Source organism: Suillus paluster (genome assembly GCF_016628075.1).
Source record: "Suillus paluster strain FC165 chromosome Unknown EDB91scaffold_32, whole genome shotgun sequence".
NCBI classification, from domain to species: Eukaryota; Fungi; Basidiomycota; class Agaricomycetes; order Boletales; family Suillaceae; genus Suillus; species Suillus paluster.
In genome coordinates, this window is record NW_024537592.1 from 74,384 (window position 1) to 96,505 (window position 22,122).

Genomic DNA, 22,122 nt, shown 5'->3' on the forward strand with positions numbered 1-22,122 from the left:
GAACGAGTCTTTGAATTTCCAGGCTGTGTTGCACGTTTCACATCTCCGACCTGACGCGTTTTGACTCGATCAGATCCGCGACTCGCTGCCTGACAACTACATAGAAGTAAATAAGATAGCGCCCTGCAGCCAGACGCGCCTCATCGGGATTGGTACATGATCCGTCTCTTCATTTATCAAGGTACTAGGACGATACGCAACACAAAAGGTGTACACTACGCCCAGAAAGCAAACAACCAACTGATCCTGATTACAATCATCTATTGTCATGACCGCGAAGTGAACTTTGCAAACAACACCATGATTACCAGGGCCCAATGCTCGAACTGTTCCTTGGATACAAACAACAATGCCTGAGACAGTACAGCTTTGATGATCTGTGCGGACATCCCCTGTTTACTTTGTCAGCGTAGAATAGGGAATGATAACGCGGTGATATTGACCTGATACCATCCTACAAATCCTTCTTTCCTCAGAACTCTGAGGAGGAGGCCAAGGGCACCGGCTTGTTTTGCCTTGGGTTTAGTCTTTTCGTTTTGACCACCAGGTAAACTGTCGGTCTCTGATACATCCGCATCACCGGTACGGGCCTGAATTCTAACCTTGGCCATAATATATGGATAGGTTACCTAGGAAGCAATGTCAAGAAACGTCATTCAGCCACCTAACCACATATCGAACTCACAATAGTGGCAAGCGTCTTGCTAAATGCCCCAAGCAAAAACGTCGTTCCTGGGCTCAATTTGCCATTTACAGAACTTGCGATCAACAACAAGGTCTTGAGGCGCTCATAAACGCCGTATGTGATGGCAGGGTTCACGGTAAGGACCATGCCAGGCTTGATGCCCAGCCAAAGGCCCGTGACGCCATCCTCTCGAATGATCTCACGAGCGACGGCCAAGAAAGACTCGTCCATTTGTCCCTCTTCCTGGGATGACTCTCGGACAGAGCGCCCGACTTGCTGCCGAGTTGCGATTACAGATACAGGAATCGTGAAGATCTGGGATAGCGCGCCTGCGGCTGCCCCGAGGGAAAGTTCAGCAGCTGTAGATAGTGAAGGAGGTCTTGATCCAGGAGGAAGCTTCAAAGTCATGCGTTTGATGTAAGATGAACGCATGAATGAGTAGAAGAAGAAGTAGGCATATTCTTGGGGTATTCAGTTCGACGGGGAATGTAAAGGAGGTAACTGAAGACACACGCATCGAGAAAGTGTTTAGCATAGTCGCAGCAAATCCTCTGTACCATCCATTAATTCCCTCTTCTTTGAATATGTCGAGTATCATCGACAGCATACTCAGCTCGTCCTTACGCTTTCCTCGCGCAGCTGACGAGGTCACCTGTATCCTGGTCTTAGCGCTATGACAGCATTCATTGAGACATACAAGATCTTATGAAATACGACTGTCGACTTACACATCTAGAGGATACACCACACTGTTGATGTGTCAACGACAGTTGGTGCGTGGGGACTTGAGAAGTACTTACGCGTTACTGAAGCAAGCTCCGAGGGCGCCAGCCAACGCAGCTGCAAAAGGCGTCAGCTGCTGCGCCTGCTTCACTGGTGGGGACTGCGTTGACATGGTTCAAGGTGGGAAGTGAGCGACTGAGATATTTCGACTTGAGTTCGGAATTACCGGCAGAGCCGGTGTAGCTTTGATGAAAAAGTATCACATGAATTCCAAAACAAATCATGACCCGTCCCAAAATAGAAGGCTGAAGCTTCTGAAGTTAACACGGACAAACAATGGTGCAGGTGACTACGAATTCCGCATGATCGCAGTAGGGTACGGACGATAAGTCATCCGACTGTTATTAACCTATGTTAAAAATCAAGTAGGATGCGTAGGGTTATTAACAAGCATGTTATTAACATGTTATTAACAGTCACGTGACCTAAAATTTGAAAATTTCGCTACAGCTACTACCAAAATTCGTCCCACTCGTTGTCCATGCCTTCTAGGTCAGCATCATCCTCCGTAGCATCACCTTGAGTGCTACACAGGCCATTGATAGGACTTTCCTCGTGTTCATCAGACAAGGCCTTGGTGACAATTAGTGCGTGAAGGTTTGCATCTGCTTCAATGTCGAAGGCTGAATCCTCCGCCGGTTTAGCCGCTAGTGTCTCATCGAGCCAAGTGCCTTCTTCATCTTCAAGGATTTCTTCCTGCTCATCTGTGCCCACAGATAGATAGCTGCCAGTGGTTTCGTGGCTTCGACTGAGCAGCTGATTGTTTGGGTGAGGAAATGATGGAGTCAAGATTGCAGAATGAAATGTCTGGATGCCGTCGTTCAACCATTTTCTAAGGGGCATGAGTTATCAATACAGGCCACTGAATAAGACACTGACCTTTGGATCATACATATGCCATTGTCGAATCTGAGTCATGTCCACCAACGTCCGGACATGTTGACAGTTCCTGGCTGGTGTATTCATCCTCGTGAATACCGACATTGTTCGTTCCTCGGGCACAGATGAGGGCTTGATTGAATAAATTTTTTCTGCGATACACTGGAGATAAAGCTTGAGTTATGAGTAGTCAGGACTGGCTGAAACTCACAGCAAGTATGGAGCCTTCAGGTATCTTCGTCAAGTGAGTCCAGTATGAGAGGACGTCCTGACCAGCATCCATCATTGTGTCAAAAGGGTATTGTCCTTTCACATAGCGCTCGAACTGGCGAACGAAAGCTTCATGAACATCAGCAGCTGTTTGTCCTTTGAGTGTGGGGTTGTGCTGGGACTCATTAGGTTGATGTTTGGTGAGGAAGGCTTCCGCCTGTCGCCAGTTGCTTTGGATGTCCAAGAGAGTATAGGCTTGGCGCCAAAACGTCAGAATCCAGAATGGAAAAGGTTGTTCAATGTCGGCATGGGCATAGATAATAGACCGGCTACCACCCGATATTGCATGTTGCACCCCTTCTAGGAGCTTGTGCAGAACCGCAAGCTGGGGAAGTGGCTGCGTGCGGAGATAATCGAGATATAAGCTGTCCTCAGGTGGGGAGTCAGTGCTAAAGTATTTGCGCAGTGGCGGAGCAGTGGTAATTGAAGCTGACGGGAGTGAGAATTGAAGGAATGACGAGACAGACAGATTCTTGTCTGGGAGAATAATAGATTGCACTGATACAGGAATAATGAGAATATCATCTGAGGCTTTTGTGTTGACGATGTCAGCCATTTCGAGTGCTCGACTGGTGCAAGAGGGAGGGAAAACAAGTTGAAAACTTCGTTGCGAGACACTCGAGTCCCATGTCAGACAACAGCTTGCTTCTCTGCAAGATTTGTGTTGCAAACTTCTAAGTCAATGATCTGCGAGGAACAGCAGAAGGTCGGAAGGCGACTCACAAAGACTATGGGGGTCAATAGACTTATTAGCACCATGTCACCCCCCCACGGCCGTGTGCCTGTTATTAACATGTTAATAACATGTTAATAACACACCTTTCTTAGCAGTGTTATTAACAACCCACTTTTCGTCCGTACCCTAGATCGCAGTGGGTAGTTCCAGTAGTGAATTAACCTACTCCCTTTTCGATTCTACTTCCGTACACCATATCAAGACGACGAAACATCAGGCTCTCGTGTTCCCTGCAGAGTACTTGACAGACAACTCTTAATCACCTGGAACATTTCGCATGCTACACACTACCACAAGTCGACGTATGTACCCCCCGGAAAGCCATTGTACCCATGTCCGTTACGCTGTCGGAGTTGCCCGAAGTCTTGGCGTGATATTCTCGAATGCTAAGGATGAGGCGCGGTCCTAACACAAACATTTGCAGAACCGAGAAAATTTGAATCAAACCAACATACACCTGAGCTCCCGCGGAATAGGGTTGCTATTGAGAGGATAGTGAGTAGTCACGAGCAGACATCGGTGACAGATACATACCATCCCCGCTGTAGATAGCCTGCCGAGGACGAAGCAAGAAACAGCAGCATAACTAGTGCATTCCGAACCTCAGCGTAAAAGACAACCGTATTCAAATTACGAGCTCACATTGCATGAGGTTGTACTAACACCGTGAACCAGCCCCCTATGGCCCATCCTGTCGATGATCCATGCAGTCCATAGAAGTGTCTTGCAGCAATCCAGACCGCAAGACACAGTGCGAGGACCTCCCATACAGTGGTGAGTACCCAAGGCATGATGCTAATCCAGTAGGTTTCTCCAACGCCATCGGTATACACATAAGTGCATATATAGGTGCCAGAGAGTATGAGTTCCACTGGGATTCGTCCGATGAGCCTGTTGCACTTTCCTTTGTCCATTATAAACGCTTACTCCCTGAAGCAAAGTCGTCTCTTATGGTGATCGCTGCGCAGACGATGGTGACAGCCAGGAAGATTATAATGAGAAAGATAAGCATCTTTCTCGATCGCTGATACATAGCATGTAACCGAGCAATCATGATAACTTGCGTAATGTTTCAGCCAAGTCAGTTTCAGTGAGGTATTCCAGCTGAGTAGCTCACTGCCCAGCATGACATTCATGGCTAAATCCATCCAATTTAGTGCTAAGTCCACAATAAGGCCTGAAAACCACAGTTAGTGTTGAGCTTCGGGAGGAACAACACTCGAACAAACTCACAGCTGTTGCAGTTATTATATTGAACCAACAAGCCGGTCAATAATCTCACTCACCCCTTTACAGACGTACAGTCAAATTGACAGGAACGGCAGGTATCAGCGCAGATTACTCACTGTATCTGTCAGCGGGACTGTCGGAAGAGTTACTGTAAGCCGCCGGTCAGCAGAAACGAATGTAGTGCATGGGATGAGACACACCCAGTATGTTGAGGCTTATAGTGAGGTGCTTGTTAGTACAGCGCCAACATATTAGCCTTGCAAACATACACAGCATATGGTATTACAGCATAGCGCGCCTAGAATATTTTGGAGTCAGAACAACTTTCCGATTGCAATAACAACACGCACACCAAAGTACAGAAGAGTCATAAAGGACCAGCGTTGCCTCTGCCCCGAATCAATTGCATGATCTTCCGATATGGGACTCCGCTCACCCAGATCAGTTCAACCTAGTATAAAAATATTCTTAGGGGGGTGGCCGCTCTGGTGGTGGCATCAACCCACCTCTTGTCCGAATGTCAGTGCTGTGGATATCATAAGAATAACAGTGGTTCTTTAATACTATCTTGCTCACCCCAATCATATATCACCGCAACACAGGAGGCAACTGTGACACCGTAGTCAAGGTTAGATCAAGATATCACCGACGTCTCTCCACGAACCTACGAAATAGCTGTAAACACGATTACGATCGATTAACGGCCACCAACTGGGATTGTTTGAGATTACGAACATATTCGAGGGAAAGGCGTGAGGGAGCTGGAAGTTAGATGTATATATAATGATAGTGTTCGTGCCATAGATATTACCATCCAGTCCTCGTATACGCGAAATAGGCGGTATACGGAGATGTGAATTTGTTCTTGCGTTGTCGTGCGAAATAGAATAGAGGTAACTTACAACGTCTTCAAAGCAAACGTCTCAATGCGTAATCTTCCTCAAATGCGCCCCTTTCCTCTTCCCATGTCTCCGCATGCACACTCCCCACGCCACGCTTTGGTCGTCGGGCTATCATGAGGACCCCAAAAATATGATAAGGGTGGTGCGACTCGATGTCAACACAGCTCCAAAAATACATCTATCATGCACATGATACATTGATGTTGCATCAATTTGAATAGCCGTGTAATACATCCTGATTGATAATCGATCTGGTGAAGATATCGACACTGCATCCCTAGCTTAAACAACAATGAGAGGGAACAGAGGAGGAGACAAGGCGACTCAGATAAGTATTGCTCGGACACGCCCGACTTCTTGTTCTTGGAATTGAACAGGCACATCTAGTAAAAAACCAATGATCATCGTTTAGTGATCTTCTTCGGGGCCCAAGTTGACCCAGTCTATATATGCCACAACAACGTGAGTGCACGAGAGAGGCACGGCAAAGTACTCACTGCTGCGGGATCTTCATCACATGGTCAAACGCCAAGACTCAGCGCTGAGCGACAACACACACAGCAGCCGCAAATTAGTTTATTGTCCCACCCTCGTACACCGGGGGTCAAAGTCCAAAGGACTGCATGTCATCTAGCGCGCTGTTTACGGCATTCTTCATCTTAGAATAGAGATCAAGCGATTCAGAAACAAGCGCATATGCAGCTTACTCCTTTCAGTCACTCATCCCAAGTTCGTCTTCAAAAATCGGGGGCCAAGGACGCAAAGTCTTTGCAGACGGTCCCGAGCATCTCGTATTCGCCAACAGCGTCCATGTCATTGGGATTTGGCAGGCATAATGGAGGCACCTGTTGGACTACAAATGTGAACGGGGCAACGGCTGCACGTCAATTTCCGTGAAGAGCGATAATGAGTGCTGTCCAGCTTCCAAAGTACTGTGAAGTCAGTGCTGGTCAGTTGTCGGAACTGGTTTGGGGCCTGACTTGTCCCAAATTAGAAGGCTGAAGCTTCTGAAGCTAACACGGACAAATGATGCTTTCAACTTCCAGTAACTGTATATCATGACCGAGGTGCGCGACCATGTCAATTTCCCAGAAAAACTTGCGATCAGTCCTTTGCTTCCACACGAGACTTACTTTACGCACGTCTTTTTGGATGAACAACAACTTGTCTTTGGTGCTGATGCACAGCGAGAAGCGATCGAGACCTACGGGATCGCAGGTCGCGTTTGGTGACTAGATATCACTTTGATGTTTTCACTCCCACGCTCTGAGCGCAACGTCATGTAGGGAAGCAGCATACTTGATGACCAGCTACATCGACCATTTCTCTACTTGGGAGTTCGATCCGCCCTTGGTCGATAAACAATTATCTGGGCGCAAACGAGTTTTTCTTGAACTTGGTTCTGGCACGGGCATTGTTGCGGCGAAGATAGCTCAAGCAACTGTTTTGTCCAGACAAGATCTAGTCATAGCGACTGATCTACCTGAAGTTTGCCCGCTTTTGGAGAAGAATCTTTTCGTCACGCCAAAGGGAGATTCAGCAGATACACAGGTTACTCTAGTACGACCTCTTTCGTGGGGGAACTATGATCATGCCATCAATATCGCACGAGAAATTAAGCGCGTCAATGATCCAAGCGGGCGTGAGCACGCCTGTATCACACACATCATCTGCAGTGACCTTGTAAATAATACGGTCGTCTCCATGCTTTAAGACTAATCACTAACATCAATGCAGGTATATTTGCCGGAGCTTCTGGCGCCGCTTCTACGCACCCTCCTCCATCTGACCTCTCCTCCTATCTCCACCTTCGAGTCCCAACCACAAGTTATCATATCATACAAAATTCGGAGTCTTCCTAAAGAGACTTCATTCTGGTCGGCATTTGGCCTGTGGTTCTGGTTTGAGCCTGTCATTGCACGGAAGCTTGATGCAAACAACTCGCTTTCCGAGTGGCAGCGATTCGGATTTGATACAGGGGATGATGGCGATCAGACATTCATCTTCGTGGCACGTAGACGTCCTGAATCACTAAACTGGATAATCCCATCGGGGGATACTGATCTACTCGGAGGCGTCGGCGCAAAGGGGACGAGTGGCAAAAAGAGTGACGAAACATTCGAAACCTTACTCCTCATGGGACTCGGAGAGTGATATCCGTCCACTTTATTTAATTCTTCATGCAATACTCATTCGAATACCAAGACATACTCACATACCACGACATAATTAAATAACAGTCCCCCTCCCATTTCCGTCATCAAGCAACTCCAAGCCCTCCATGATGATAGAAGCGCTGGTTTCCATTCTCCAACAAACCAACAGAGTTGTTGAAGTTCTCAATTTGCTCTGTATACTCGGGTGGTGCAAAAGAGCGCATAACGAAACCAGTTGAACGGAGAGATGTAACATTAACTGGTAGTGTCAGCAGTGGGCCGGAGACAGTCGGTGGATGTACGAAGCCAACTGCTTCGAAAGGATGCACTTCGAGATGGTACTGTGACCCAATAACAGCATATTGATAAATAGATTTCTCCGGAAAGACCAAAAAGAGAGTTACTCACCCTCACAGCAAATCGGGGAAATACAACGCTCTGTTTGAATGTCTTCTTTAAGTTCACTTCGCCTTGAAGAGCCCGCTTCCCCGTGGTACTGGCGTCCCTTGCAGGCCAGAAAACAGCGCGTGCTATGGTCTCAACGAAGAAGCTGTCTGTATGCTTCCCAACATCGTCCTTTGTTGCATCAGAGCCTGTAGCCAACGATCGCTTGAGGAAGATACGGATGGCTTGGGGATTGGCGAGTGAATCGAGAGCTTGCTCGTCTGTTCCCGTGAAAGTTAGCCATAGGGGCATCGCAGAACCACGAGCATAACTGAGCTACGGGGACAGTGAGAGGCCTGCCGCTCAAAGTCAGGAGTAGGCTTACTGGTTTTGTTAGTGCTAGCTACAGATGTGTATCGGGTTAAAGCCTTAAGGATCACAAAAAAGGGTGATTGACGTACGTTAAACTCGACACTCGCTCTCTTGGCGCCAAAAAGAGTGCCTGTGACAGCAACTGATGGAAGGATGTGCCAGCCCTCCGGATCACCTGCCTATTATTGAATACAAGCATCGAAGACTGCATCACTTGACAACTCACCTTCAGGACCGACGAGTGGTGTATTCTCTCTATATGCTTTCTGCAACATAGAAGATGGGAGTTCCGGTTTCGTGATTGGGACATATGTAAAATCTGTAGTTAAGCTACGGACTATTGAGTGCTTCCAAGAGCATCCGGGAGAGTAGGGAACACACGTTTGATTCACTCCCAGGGCGCCCCGCTTAACGATGACAGTAATTTTGTAGTTGATGTAAGCGGGACTGGCTCGCTCTGTGAACGAAGGCGGAAGGGGAAATATCTTCTTCTCTTTATGGTCCACAACTTCCGTCTCATGTGGAAGTGGGATTTCGAAGGGCAACGTGTAATGGCCTTTCTCGAGTTTGGACACCATGGATCCATCAGGAAGGGCCTTTGCTGGACTCCACAACTCCTTTTCGATGACAAGAAATGGTTGCCCTTCTTGTCCAATGAGGGTGGTCGCAGCTGTCACCTGTATCACTCATAAGGATAGAGAAGTTGTGCAAACGGATGGTAACTTGCTTTTACTATTATAGCCTTAGATGACTGCGATTTCACAAGGTCCAGAGTCACGCTCCCCGAGATGAGATCGCCGGTACAGAATGCTGGCCAAAACTCCGGCGTAGGAGCACGACTTTTCACCGAAAGGAGAAGCCATTTGTGCCCCTTGCTGTCTTCAAGCGATATGGTGCGTTCGGATCCAGGAATAATGGCATTCTGTGAGGCCAGGCTGCCGCCAGCTCGAGGTGTGTATCCAGGAAGTTCATAGTCACCCTCTATGTGATTCATTGGGACACAGCCGATTGCCGGTTTGCGAGCTGTGATAGGTCTGTTAATGCTCACGACGAAGTCGTCTGTGGCAAGATAAGGTACTAGGAACAAATGTACCTATTCCACGACCAATGTGTTCAGCGTGCCTGACCAAGCTTGATGAGAATACGACTTACCAAAATAAGCAAAATCTATACTATGAAGACCGAGTCTTCCTCAAAATTGCGCCGGAAGTAGATTCACCAGTGTGAATTACTGTGAATTTGGCCAAATGCCCTGTGAATTAGGGTGAAAATGTCTCAAACAAAAGGGTCGGGGACAGCGGGAATGAGTTTTTCGCAATAGCTAGCCTTCTTTGTGGATGCGGAAATACGATTTAAAGGATGTTGTCCAGTAGAATCAAGCAGTTCACGTAGGTAGGGCGTACATATAAATTGATACCACCGGATCTCGCATGCACGAATCAGTCTTTTCCGCTGTCTCAGCTCTGCAAGAAGAACAGACGGACCATCCAACAAATCTGCGCCATCATCGAACTCGTCTTCTGATCTTCTGCGTCTGAGTTCGAGAATCGATGAGGTTTTCGACCAGCGGGATGTAGTGACCGGTAAACCTTCACCAAAGGGCTTGCCGAGGACAGTGGATTACACAGCGCCACTTGACCAGAAGTTTGTATGGTCTTTCAGTTTTCGCAAGGTTACTGATGAGACTGAGCAAAATAAACGCAACTCACGTAGAATCAAAATGATGCCATCGCTGGATTTTAATGCGATCTTGATTCTTGAGGAGAGTTGAGCCAATTGAGAGCCAATTGATCATCGACATAGCGCATTCATCCACATGGATGTCGGAGACACTGAAAACACCTTGACTGCGAGAGGCTGAGTTTCGTTGTTTTTTGGGTAGAAATCGCGAGAGCAGAGAGGTCGCCGTGAATATTCACTGCGCACGGTGATCCACAAGAAGGCTGGAAGTTTCCACAACCAACATTCAGTTCCCGAGGAATACGAAGGAATGTCCATCTTCCTTCGAATGGTAACAGTGATAGCAGGCAACTCAGAGCAGCATCACGATACTGTATACTTTAACTCGGCGGAAAACAGTGGCACTGCACAATCAGTGGTCACTACTAGATGTAACCTTGAAGCTACATCGAGGGTGTAAGTATTAAGTAAGTGCGTTTTTACCAGTACAGCTGTTACACGAGCTTCTAGATCTGACTCTGGTTCAGATAACTTTTCAAAAGTTCTGATGCAGACAAGTTGTTTGAACTTCCGCACTATTCTTAGAATTCCTGATTTGGTTCCAGAGACAACCTTTTACTATGATAGTGACTTTCTCATCCCGGACTATGGGGGTCTTCTGTCGTGTCTGCGAACACGGAAGAGAGCCCCTTGTTCGAGGGACATGGAATACATATCCCTGACGACTTGGACGGTGTGCATGACCGATTCAGCAAGGCTCAGAAAAACATCATTGTCTTCGCAGTGTCTTTTGCAGGGGTGCTTCCTAGTGTGTATATGTCAAAAATACATTCTCTGGCTGCGTTGATCTTGTCTCTCCAGTGTTCGTGACTGGGACCTTGTCTCTTCCATTCCTCAGATCGCTCATGACCTTGATTCAACAAGTGCTGCTGTAAGGTATGCTTCTGAATTCTGCAACAAGCACTAGCTGGTGACCCTAAGTTGGGCTGTCCTCAGCTTGGCTGTGAGTTTGTCAGTCTTTGCAAATGTGATCGGGTGTTTGGTGTGGGCAGTGTACTCCTCGGTTTGTAGGTTCTCGGTACTGCTGCTTGTTTGAATCAGACCATCTAATTTCGCCCGAAGATGGGCGCCGCGCAATGTACTTGTAGGGTATGCCTATCTTATGTATAGGAAGCTTCGGCGGTGTAGTATCGACGACTCTTATGAGGTTGTTGTTCAGGCGGTTGTTTCAAGCGTTTGGATGTGCTGGCGGGTTGTCGGTAGGCGCGGCTGCTATTAGCGACATCTACAGGGTCGAGCAGCGAGGTACAGCGATGGGTATTTTCTTTGGGGTACGTATGTACTTTCATATCATGAAGTGAAATCATCAGTTCTCGTGAAGGTTCGTCTTCTGGGCGTCGCACTGTCACCTATTACGGGCAGCACTGCAGCACATCACTGGTCATGGCGCAGCCTGCACTGCTCGCTTGTACTATGGGGCTTCATTGAGATGGTCTTGCTCTATCCTTTCTTGCCGGAGACAAGCCACCCCTGTTCAGGACTCACAAAACCGTTTTGGATCAATCCTTTCAACAGTCTCTGGCTGCTCCGTAGTCCAAACATTATGGCTTTTGTTCTTCTTCTGACTATGCACTTCCTGAGTCTTGTTCTCAGACACTAGCAAACGTGAACGTCGTCTCCCAGACTAACCTAAGTACCAGTTTTGTCGATCCCAATTGCCTACACGATCGTGAGTCTGTCATCCTGTTTCAAATCATTTGGTTAACATGTGATTACAGGGTGTTCGATACCACATATCTAACGAGGCACTGATTGGTGTATGCTTCCTCCCAAGTGGACTCGGAAACTTCACTATGCACACTTCTGCTTTTCGAGTCGTCTTCTTCTTATTCAAACATAAATTGCCTCACCAATTGCTGGGCGGTGCAGTCTTGGTCGGAGGACTATTCGTCCCTTTATCCGTTTGTCTTTCAGGATTGGTCACTACATACATCGCTGGACCATTGGGCTTGGTATTGAACTTGCTTCGTCTTTTTATGAATGGCATCGGAGTGAGTCGTAAACCTGTATGTTTATTTTCTCCGTCAAACCTTACATGCTGCACAGGTGAATTTTGTTCTCACACCGATCGGCTCGTACAATGTCGACGTACTACAATCACGCAGCGCAGAGGTAATTGTCGCAGTTACGTGAGTAGCATTCAAACCTAGCGATGTGCTACATTCATACCAATCAATGTCGCAGCACTTTCCGCGCGATCATTCTTGCACCAGTGATTGCAGCGGTACTTCCATCGATAGAAACGCTGGGCGTGGCAGCGACAAATGGCATAGCTACCGTGATTGTGATTCTTGGATATTTGGATATGGGTGAGTACTGTTGTGGAACACTTGCGGTGACCAATGTCTTATGCTAGTACATACTCACCCATATACAGTGTGCGGCGGATTACCATCTCACGATTCGGTATGGAGATCACATGAGAGCTTGGGTGGACGTCGGACACACTATAATCACTAACCAGACTTGAACGATTGTCATTTTTCGTCCTCACATCGAATTTACAAGCGGACACGGCAGTGCCGCAGGCACAGTTATCAAGGCCCTCCTAGGTATCTTCGAGGATTGCAAATTAGGATGTTGTGTCCTACCTTGTCACGGAGCCTCAACGCCGTGTGGACTCGCACCCCAAAGCCGCAACAGCTCCTCAGCCTCGATCTCACTGGCCACCTAGTGCACTGCATATCTTGATGAAAGAGCCGACCACATTGCGCAGCACCGGCAGGTGCTCACTTGCAGAATCATGCGATGGGTGTTCTGTACACAGAAGGATGCGAGCATTTTGGGTGAAGACGATGCATCCTCGCATAACACAATACATTGATAACCGCCAACAAAGCAGCAGGGATATGCATACCGTTTCATCACTGTTCAAGTATTGCGTACATGTATCAGCATAAAAGCAAGGGGGTCCCGCCGTATGAGATGGAGAGTCACTGGTTGGTCACCAATGTCGAGTGATAGACAATCAATCCCAAACCCGCACTCAATATGGAGCACCAATGTACTGGGATGGGCAACGCATGTTTTCAGCTTCGTGCAAGTGCAACTGGGCAGCCAGTTCCAGTAGTGATGAAACATGATACGGGTTTGTTAACAACTTGTCAAATCTACTTCGGAACACCAAATGAGTACATGACAAAAATTCGATCATATTTTCCTATCCTCGACAGTGCCCGACAAATGTTACTTGCTTGGAGCATTTCAAAGCTACACATCACCGTCAGTTGGCACATCGCCGGGCTCCTCGAAAATAATCGTAGCCATTTCGATTCCTGCATCGGAGTCGGCTACGAGCTCAGCGCTAAATTCTCGAATGCTAAGGATCAGGCGTGGTCCCAGCACAAACATTTGTGCGATTGAGACAAATTCAAGTATTCCACCATAGATATCAACTCCCACAGAAGATGAGCTCTGAAAATACAATAAACGAACATGCAGATGCCACTGAGCAGGAGATCGGCGCACCATGATTCCTGGAGAGAGGACCCCGAGTTGGAAGCAAGAAACAGCAATAAAGCTTGCATGCCCAGAACTTCAGCATAAAAGGATAACCACGTTCAAATTACGGGCTCACCTAGCAAAGTAAACCATGTGAGTTTTTATCAACACCGTGAAACAGTCCACCATGGTCCATCCAGGCAATTGGCGGTGCAGTGCACGGAAGTGTTTTACAACAATCCAAACTGCAAGACATAGTGCGAGGACCTCCCATACAGTATAGAGAGTCCAAGCCATAGAATACAAAAGTCTGGTGTCTCCCTCATAGTGGTAAGTGCACTGATAGGTGCCGGAAAAGATCGTTTCCTCTGTTATCCGTTTGATGAGCCTGTTGCACTTAAGTCATTTATCTACAATTCAAACTTACCCCCTACAGTATGTCTGCTTCCTATTACGGCGATCACTCCGCAGGTGATTGTGACAACCAGGAGGATTACAACGAGAAAGACAAGTATCTTTCTGGATTGCTGATACATTACATGTAACCGAGTGATAATGATGACTGGCATGATATTTCGGTTAAGTCAATATCATTGAGGTATTGCAGCTCAGTAGCTCACCGCCCAGCATCGCATTTGTGACCACAGTCATCCAAGTTAGTGCAGAGTACATGACGTTGCCTGAGAAACCCTATTTAGTGACGAGGCTCGGACGACCGAATACTCAGAACAAACTCACAGCTATTGCGGTTATTATATTGAAATAACAAGCTAATCCCACTCACCCCTACATGAGTGTAGTTGTTTGGTCGGGGATTACAGGCATTGGTGAAGAGTACTTACTACATCTGTCGCCGGGGCTGTCGGAAGACTTTCTGTATCGAGCTAGTCAGAAGTAACCAACATAGTGTATGTGGGACATACGCAGCATGAAAATGCTGATTGTGAGAAATTTCTTATTAGCACAGCGCCAACTTTTTAGTCTTGCAAACATACACGGTGTATGATATTCCAAGGTAGCGCACCTAGAATATTTTGAAGTAAGCACTTCCAATTACACTCATAACAAAATGTGCGTACACCGAGATACAGAAGAGTCACGAGGGACCATCGTTGCCTCTACCCCGAATGACTTGTATTACGATGTTGTTTTCTAACATGGAACTCTTCCGAACTCACCCAGACCAGTTCAAACTAGTATAAAACCATTGTTAGTAAGATGGCTGCTCCGATGATGGCGTCAATCTACCTCTTGTCCGAATGTGAGTGCTGAAAAATAATAAGAATATCAATTGTTCGTCGATACTATCTCGCTCACCCCAATCATATATCACCGCAGCACAGGAGGCAACTGCGAAACCACAATCAAGGTTAAATTGAGACTTCACCGACACCATTTAACTGGCTATCCACGAACCTGCAAAATAGCTGAAAACAATATTAAAATTGATTACCCGCCACCAACTGGGATCATTTGAGACTACAGTCATGTTCGGAGGACAGACGCGAGCGAGTGGTGAACCTGCCGTAACGAGGCGTGCATGCTAGATATACCACTATCCAGCGGCCTTTGTCGCCGAAATAGGCATATGTGATTGTCATTGGTGACCGGTGAGGGTTCTGCCTCGATTGACAGGTCACAGGGTTGAGTGTTGTCACCTGAAATCAAGTCAAAAGCTCGTACAGGTGTTTGTGATTTCGGGTAGTTAGTTTTCGATGCCATTCTCGAGATAAGTTCTTGCCACACTTACATCAATTCAGAAGTTCGCATCAGTAAATTTTTGTCGTTCATCAGTCTAGATGCATTAGGCGTGATATGATCATGGAAAAACCTGCCGTCTCAATAATTTCTAACGAGTATCGACTCTCTCCCCGCCTCGCTGGCCAGATTGCGTTCGTAAGACATTTCGTAACAAGGTCACGCGCCATCAGAAAATTCAAATACAGGCCCAAACATGCCACAAAGACAAACTCACCCCTCTCCCACCCACCTCTGCTACGCCCCCAAGGACACGCCTCGAAACCTAAACCCTCAGATGTGCCCCTTCCCGCCTCACAAGTCATGAGCATCTGTCGCCTCGCGCTCTTTGCTCGATCCTTAGGCTATAATACGATAAGGGTGCCAAGAAATGTGGTAAGGGTATGCGATTCTGATTGAAAAGCGATGCAAAACGTAATCCCAGTGCAGCTAATGGCAATCCGCGTTGCATCAATTTACACAGGTATGTGACACGTCCTGCCGTGTCTGGTGAATATATGACGCTACCCCCAGCTGAAAACAGAAATGACAGGCCACCTGAGGCCACATGAAGAAAGACACCGACACGCCTGTACAACCGCACGACCACCCAGGAAGCCCGATTCCTCGTTCTTCGGTGATCTTGATCTGTCCTGACATGATCATCCGGTCTGCATATATATGCTAGAACATTATATCATGGTGCGTACCAGAGAGACGAAGCAAGGAACACACCGCAGGATCTTCATCGCACGAGTCAGCAATACGACGGGCATGTCATAAAGTTCCAACTTCGACTTACTGCTTGACGAATCAACCGAATGCGAGGCACGTAGGTTGGGCTGAGTCCGAGCGTTAGCTCGGGCTGGACGCTGAGAGAATGAGCCGCTCACCCTGCTGCTAACGAGCTCACAACCGCGGCTGAACTCAGCGGCTAAACCCAACCGAGCGAGCTAGCTATTGACGGTTCGTACCGTCTCCGTTAAGCCGCCGAGATGTTGAGTTGCTATTTGTTCGAAGGCTCTGATGTAAGTCTCGTATGCCAACGACTTCCATCGGCCGGCGATCCGAACTATCTCTGGGTCTACCTTGTTGGCCAGGTAGAATGATGCTCCGCCAATTCTGAACGAGTGCCCAAACGTTGTCCCCCAGTTCCAGGCGGACAGGATCTTGTTTACCGTCTCGATTGCCCGGGCTTTGACCATTGGTCGAACGCACCCTTTGCTGTCCCTCCACGAAAATAGTGGGTCGTCTGGTAGCGCAGGAACCACACTCGCTAAGTTCCGTAGTGCTTGGATTGGGCAGAGTTCTCCTTGCTCCACTATGAACACTGATTGAGTTTCTCCTGACTTTGCCGTCTTGGCTTGCGGTAGGTCGAGTCTGGCGTACGGTTTTCCGGCTAGGTCGACACCGAAATGAACGTCCTTTCGCGTGATATGTTTCGATTTGTCGAAACTGGTGCGTGACTTGACGGTGACTTCGCCGAACCGCATCATTCCAAAGAATGCGCAGCTCGACATCGCCCAGATGCACGCGTCGAATGGCTGGTCTATCTGTAGAGTGGCTTTGATGGCCGATAGCATGCGGATGGTAATTGGGGGCCTGACTGGTTTGCGGCGTGTCCCCTGTAGGTTTTCCATTCCTTGGAGTGACCAGTTTATGCGCGTGAAATGATCTGGCGTTAGCGGGGGTTGCCATCCTTGTGCTATATGCCATGTGCGGACTGCGGATAGGTATTTTCTTGCTACTGATACTGACACTGGTTCGAAGGGGACCGCTTCAGCCGACGATGACCTTAGGAATGAATTGGCTATGGATGGGTCGGATACGGCCCAGAGAGCGAACGAGTGTAATAACTCGAATGATGCTGGCAGACGGTTCGTTTCTGGGACGGAGAAGATGTCACAGAAGACGTGGAACTTTCGCAGGCCTGATCCGTAACTCGCCGTCTCTCGAAGGGAGGCCTGGTTGGATATATTGGCGAGGAAGTGGATTAAGGGATTGTCGATTGTGGAAGGGGGCGGGGTGTTGACTCCACGCCAGCGAAAGATGCGCTCGTCAGCTGGGCAGGGTGGGCGTAGTGGTGACGTTCGAAGGGATAATGGCTCGATGGATGCTGGGGTGTTGATTTCTGCTGATGTGGTAGTTAGGCTGTAACAAATGACATCTTGTCTCTGAGGTGCGAAGGGAGTGGGAAGTCCGTTCTGCATGATGGGCCCGAAAATCCATCTAGGAAGGCTTGAATGTTGCCACGCGATAGCGGATCTGAAATGTTGATTTGGCCGGGGACGTGTTCGAGTTTGAGATGGACCCCGTTGAGTGCCTGCAACAGATAGATTTCTTTGAGTATGATGTTCGTGGCTTGGCTGCGCGATCAGCCCTTGTTTATCAATATTACAATGCCAGCATTGTCCGATCGAACCAATAAGGATTGGGCCTTCACGTTTGGGCGCTCGTGTAAGCCAAGGTGGATAATGAGCCTCAGACCCAGTTCCACGGCTGTGGCTTCGGCCCAGCCGATGTCATGCTCGTGTCCTGGGCCTACTAGGAAGCCCTCTTTCCATTTCCATGCTGCCCAATGTTGGCCTACCACTACACCTATTCCGAAGGAAGTACTCGCATCGCCCCACCAGAGGAGGTTGACTGGTTTCTGGGTGTGCAAGGGTCTTTCTCGTGGCGATACTGCTAGAATATCTAACGCCCATTGCAGGTCGGCCGATAGCGTGCTCGGTACGTGGAGCCGTGCTCGCCGCGATTTGAATTTGTTGGCGAAAAGGGCTATTGAGCGTAGGAAGGGGCAGCGCCGCGGATCAGCAGGAAAATCGATGAAATATGGACCAGCTTGCCGTGCAAGCTCACTGCTTCGATTGTCGTGAAGCGAGCTCCTTTCGTGAGCCATGCTCGCAACAGAGATAAGGTCTTTTCCATCTTCTCCTCGGGTAGCGAGACTGATCGATGTACTAAGTCCCAGTTGAAGCCGATGTAGCGTTGTCGAGCTGTGAAGGCTCGCAGCTTCTCCAAGCTCCATGGAACCCCGAAAACAGATGACAGTGCAATGAATTCTTCCTCTGTCCAATCTTGGTGCGGTAGGCGGATGACGAAGAAGTCGTCCACCCACTTTCGAATTGGACTGAATCCGGCTTTCTCATAAATGGCGACGAGCATGTCTGCTACTGAGCCAAATACTCCTGCACTGGAGCTCAGTCTGAACATGAGGGCTCTGTTGACGTATACTCGATCTCGCCAAAGAATGCACAGAGCCCATTGTTGACTGGGGTGTACAGGTACGATCCTGTAGGCTGATGCGATGTCGAACGTTGCTGTGACACAGCCATCGGGCAGTGAAAGGATCAAGTCGACGATGCTGTCGAACGTTCCCCATTCTGTTGGGAATGCGTCCGGGTCTATTCCCATGTTGACGGAAGGATTCTCGGGATTGTCGCGAGGGTAGGACATGTCCTGCACGAGTCTGAACTTCGTGGAGTTTGGTTTCGGTACGAGACCGAGTGGGGACATGCGGAAGGGGCCGATTATGGATTCTAATTCTGATATTGAGTATGCGCGAGAGTAGCGCCCTGCGCTCTGCTCACTGATTACTGTAGAGATACGACACTAGGTTCGTCATGTGCAGCCCGTGACAATGTCACGCTTAGTGTTACAGGTTCGAATGTCCAGGTGACCTGTGACCTTACCCAAATAGATTCGCCTGCGGATTGGACGTGGTGCTTCGCCGCTCGCAACGCCGTTTGCAACCATTTGACATGCTGCTTCGTGATTCAAGCAACTTGCTTCAGTCTGTCGTGGATTCGCCTCGCATAGCGCTGAATGGTAATGAGTGGAATTGGAGACTCCGTGGTCTTAAAGCCTGCCAGGTGAGTCTACCAGTATGATCCGTTTTTAAGCGCCCGTCATGCCATCACAAACTGATATGTTTATTGCTTCAGAGTGGCTCTCATGTGGTCGTGTTTTTGACCAGAGCAAACTGCCGCCTTCTGTTCGACGTGAGATCACACGGTTACTCAGGATCCCAACTTCAATGCAACCAACCATCCCATCTCAGACTCTGCCTGTCGCACAGCTACTCGACATCAATATTTGCACATCGCTGGACTGTGATCTTAGCCCAGACACCATCATTTTCTCAACAAACCCCCCTCTCCTCAGCCTTCCCAACGATTTCACGGCATGGTCAATTCCCCCGCTCCGTTGCGTCACTCAGCTCCTCGATCGGTTCGGTCAGGCTTGGTTTAATGGTCACACTTCAGTCATCCATCCACTTTCCCCAACATTTCACCTTCCGTTCTGGGTTCTTTCATACTGGAGGGACATCTCATGTGCCCTGGAGGCTCATCTCACCTGGATATTGGCCCATGATTGGGTTCTTCAGAGGCTTGAGGATGAAGAGGACACAGGCCGTGGTGCTTCTGAGTCAGTAGTTGTAGACGAGGTTCTAGATTCGCTTGAGCGTTTGCCATGGGATGTTGACTTGAAGGGGTTTGGTGCTCAGACCAGTCTTCGCACACCAGAGCTTCTCCCTCTACTTGCTGACACAATGGTCAATGGTCATGTACTTGATGCTCTTATTGCCGCTATCAATGATCGTGTGGATGAACACAATGATACTGCTGTCGAGACACTTGATTTTTCAAATATATTGTTCCTGGGCGACACGCGGTGGTCAAAGTATCATTTCGACAAAGCCTTTACTCAGCTGCATTACCTCGGAGACTCGCTTCACGATGGCACCATACAGCGCGTCATTTTCCCTGTCAATGTTGCCAATGTCCATTGGGCCATCGTTAGCGTGGATGCTAGCACACGGATGATCTTGTACGGCGACTCACTTGGATGGTCCATGCCTAGTTCATATGTTGATGCTATCCACCGCTGGTTGAAAAACCACGGTTTCGCACCATTCGGCAAAGGATCCTTGTCTCATGGGGAGCAGACAGACTCCTTTTCATGTGCAATCGCGGCTCTCAATACCATCAAGTACGCTGTCTTCAGACACCACCCGCTGTTTACCGATGACTCGAAATATCGTCTTCGCATGGAGGAGTTTTTGATGTTGACAAAGAGCCACTTTGAGGTTCGTTTTTACTGTGTTTTTACAACTCGAAAAACTCATTTCCTCATAACAGTCTGAGGAATTACTTTCTGAGTCTTTGGAGAGCTCTTTTGCAGATGACACTAGCGATTTCAGCATTGAATTTTCATCATGTCCTCCATCATATCCCAGTCCGGTACCAGCAACAAGCCCCTCCCCTCCGCCGACAACATCTAGCTCGGAACGTGTTTCCTTGAATCTTAGGGTTCGCGAAGAGGAAAAATCTGTTGGTTTGTTCAAGTACTTTCCAACTATGACACGCGAGGAGCATCTCAAATCAGCATGGACTCCTTTCTCTTGGGAGCTAGAGAGTCGTGAGCGGGATGCCCATAGGGTTCGTGTTGAAGGAGTAGAAAGAGATATACGCCGACGTGAGGGAAATAGGGAGCGGAAACAAATCCAACGTGCCCGTGAAAAGGCTATGAAGAAGGCCACTACAAATCACGCATCCGACATTGCTCCTGCCCTCCCAATGACAGATCTTGCTGAGGTGTCTCGCCCATATCGCGAGATTCGAAGAGATGCGAGGGCGCATAAACCTAGTGTTCAACCTGGATGCAAAAGGAAGCATGAGGACACTGTTGCAGTTCGTGTCAACTGGCAACACCCCTTGTTATGGGTTACTATTGCTGAAGCTGCTGTTCGAGTGGGGATTGGCATGTCTCCCATAGAGATTGTGCGCGATCTTCAGCAGAGGGACTTAGCACGATTCTGGACATTGACTCCGCAGGTAGTTGGAACATGGATCGACCGCTCTGGTGACAAAGCTGTTTGGAGCGCAGCAACTCTTGCTCGTGTTCAGCAACGCAGCCTGCCCATGTACCAAAACACACAGAAACACATTCTATCCTCCTATCCCAACATGGTCAAATTGATCATCGATGACCTTCAGTCTCTCCGTCTAGTTGGTGTTGCGTTGGACACTCTCCGCTGCCGTGGTATTATCCTTGCACGCCTGCAACACTCCGTTCCTGATATTTTCGAGCATGTCACCAAGGACGGTTCTCGCTTCTGCTGCACGGAGAGTTGGGTGAAGGAGTTTCTCACTGAGCATCTCAATTGGAGCTTCCGCAGGGCAACACGTGCAGCACAAAAAACACCACCAAATGTTGATCAACTTCTCCTTGATCAGTTCCTCCGTTTAACGCTCACAATTCGTGACTGCGCAATCTTCGATGCTGCATTCATTGTCAATATCGACCAGATGAATATTGTCTATCAGCCAGCAAACACCTCAACTTTTGAAACAATTGGCTCAAAGCAAGTCTCCATGATCGGGCAGGAAGAAAAACGAGCATTCACTGTCGTCAACGGAATATCTGCCGGAGGTCATGCCCTCCCCTTGCAACTGATCTACGAGGGGAAAACTTCACGCTCTATTCCTTCAAAGTCTACTCCGCAATACAAGGAAGCGATGGAACTCAAGTTCAAAATCTCGTACTCAAGTACACACACTTACTGGTCAACATTTCCCCTCATGTGCGAGTATGTTAACGACATTCTGGTGCCTTACTGGGAGGAGCAGAAAGTGTTACTCAATGCACCGGCTGACCAGGAGTGTATTTTGCACCTCGACGTGTGGAGTGTGCACAGATCAATTCAATTTCGCATGTGGATGGATATGACCTACCCTTGGATCAAATACCGCTTTGTCCCTGGGGGCTGCACTGGTGTTGGTCAGCCATGTGACGTCGGTATTC

At 48.3% G+C, this 22,122-nt stretch overlaps 10 protein-coding genes across 10 annotated transcripts; 3 read left to right on the top strand and 7 right to left on the bottom strand.

The window, feature by feature from the left end:
• Positions 1-61: 61 nt before the first annotated feature.
• EDB91DRAFT_1138241 (mitochondrial carrier) lies at positions 62-1,666 on the bottom strand. Its single transcript, XM_041318884.1, has 6 exons — positions 1,486-1,666; positions 1,414-1,434; positions 1,199-1,356; positions 686-1,146; positions 444-629; positions 62-392 (listed from the first exon to the last, which is right to left on the bottom strand). Exons 1-6 carry the CDS (start codon positions 1,578-1,580, stop codon positions 267-269), a joined length of 1,047 nt encoding a protein of 348 aa, XP_041176313.1. The 5' UTR covers positions 1,581-1,666; the 3' UTR covers positions 62-266.
• A 613-nt stretch (positions 1,667-2,279) lies between these two features.
• EDB91DRAFT_1138251 (uncharacterized protein) lies at positions 2,280-2,664 on the bottom strand. Its single transcript, XM_041318885.1, has 2 exons — positions 2,559-2,664; positions 2,280-2,509 (listed from the first exon to the last, which is right to left on the bottom strand). Exons 1-2 carry the CDS (start codon positions 2,631-2,633, stop codon positions 2,318-2,320), a joined length of 267 nt encoding a protein of 88 aa, XP_041176314.1. The 5' UTR covers positions 2,634-2,664; the 3' UTR covers positions 2,280-2,317.
• Positions 2,665-2,692: 28 nt separating this feature from the next.
• On the bottom strand, positions 2,693-3,181 carry EDB91DRAFT_1138256 (uncharacterized protein; the record flags this gene model as incomplete). Its single annotated transcript, XM_041318886.1, has 1 exon — positions 2,693-3,181. A coding segment is annotated over exon 1 (393 nt), but the record flags the coding sequence as incomplete, so codon positions are not given.
• A 765-nt stretch (positions 3,182-3,946) lies between these two features.
• EDB91DRAFT_454165 (uncharacterized protein) lies at positions 3,947-5,510 on the bottom strand. Its single transcript, XM_041327311.1, has 11 exons — positions 5,248-5,510; positions 5,160-5,192; positions 5,090-5,109; positions 5,020-5,034; positions 4,934-4,972; positions 4,853-4,881; positions 4,784-4,797; positions 4,696-4,731; positions 4,474-4,530; positions 4,281-4,412; positions 3,947-4,224 (listed from the first exon to the last, which is right to left on the bottom strand). Exons 1-11 carry the CDS (start codon positions 5,318-5,320, stop codon positions 3,992-3,994), a joined length of 681 nt encoding a protein of 226 aa, XP_041176316.1. The 5' UTR covers positions 5,321-5,510; the 3' UTR covers positions 3,947-3,991.
• A 1,033-nt stretch (positions 5,511-6,543) lies between these two features.
• EDB91DRAFT_1054555 (putative methyltransferase-domain-containing protein) lies at positions 6,544-7,639 on the top strand (the record flags this gene model as incomplete). Its single annotated transcript, XM_041313836.1, has 3 exons — positions 6,544-6,713; positions 6,772-7,168; positions 7,223-7,639. 3 exons carry the CDS (start codon positions 6,544-6,546, stop codon positions 7,637-7,639), a joined length of 984 nt encoding a protein of 327 aa, XP_041176317.1.
• Positions 7,640-7,745: 106 nt separating this feature from the next.
• Positions 7,746-9,391, bottom strand: EDB91DRAFT_1249262 (uncharacterized protein; the record flags this gene model as incomplete). Its single annotated transcript, XM_041323049.1, has 7 exons — positions 7,746-7,982; positions 8,050-8,361; positions 8,411-8,428; positions 8,487-8,572; positions 8,624-8,727; positions 8,779-9,074; positions 9,131-9,391. 7 exons carry the CDS (start codon positions 9,389-9,391, stop codon positions 7,746-7,748), a joined length of 1,314 nt encoding a protein of 437 aa, XP_041176318.1.
• Positions 9,392-10,749: 1,358 nt separating this feature from the next.
• Positions 10,750-12,607, top strand: EDB91DRAFT_1054622 (major facilitator superfamily domain-containing protein; the record flags this gene model as incomplete). The annotated part of the gene is made up of 10 exons (XM_041313840.1): positions 10,750-10,889; positions 10,939-11,013; positions 11,074-11,167; positions 11,226-11,408; positions 11,459-11,717; positions 11,772-11,806; positions 11,856-12,128; positions 12,184-12,266; positions 12,322-12,421; positions 12,515-12,607. Coding segments are annotated over 10 exons (1,335 nt in total), but the record flags the coding sequence as incomplete, so codon positions are not given.
• Positions 12,608-13,147: 540 nt separating this feature from the next.
• Positions 13,148-15,472, bottom strand: EDB91DRAFT_1347615 (uncharacterized protein). Its single transcript, XM_041325935.1, has 13 exons — positions 14,995-15,472; positions 14,896-14,928; positions 14,827-14,846; positions 14,757-14,771; positions 14,658-14,696; positions 14,574-14,602; positions 14,502-14,515; positions 14,417-14,452; positions 14,199-14,258; positions 14,006-14,140; positions 13,715-13,946; positions 13,606-13,657; positions 13,148-13,551 (listed from the first exon to the last, which is right to left on the bottom strand). The coding sequence occupies exons 1-13, from the start codon at positions 15,065-15,067 to the stop codon at positions 13,348-13,350; spliced, it is 942 nt and encodes a 313-aa protein (XP_041176320.1). The 5' UTR covers positions 15,068-15,472; the 3' UTR covers positions 13,148-13,347.
• A 796-nt stretch (positions 15,473-16,268) lies between these two features.
• On the bottom strand, positions 16,269-17,525 carry EDB91DRAFT_1054639 (uncharacterized protein; the record flags this gene model as incomplete). The annotated part of the gene is made up of 2 exons (XM_041313842.1): positions 16,269-17,055; positions 17,110-17,525. The coding sequence occupies 2 exons, from the start codon at positions 17,523-17,525 to the stop codon at positions 16,269-16,271; spliced, it is 1,203 nt and encodes a 400-aa protein (XP_041176321.1).
• Positions 17,526-19,013: 1,488 nt separating this feature from the next.
• Positions 19,014-20,461, top strand: EDB91DRAFT_1337025 (uncharacterized protein; the record flags this gene model as incomplete). The annotated part of the gene is made up of 2 exons (XM_041325563.1): positions 19,014-19,187; positions 19,260-20,461. The coding sequence occupies exon 2, from the start codon at positions 19,352-19,354 to the stop codon at positions 20,459-20,461; it is 1,110 nt and encodes a 369-aa protein (XP_041176322.1). The 5' UTR covers positions 19,014-19,187; positions 19,260-19,351.
• Positions 20,462-22,122: the final 1,661 nt, after the last annotated feature.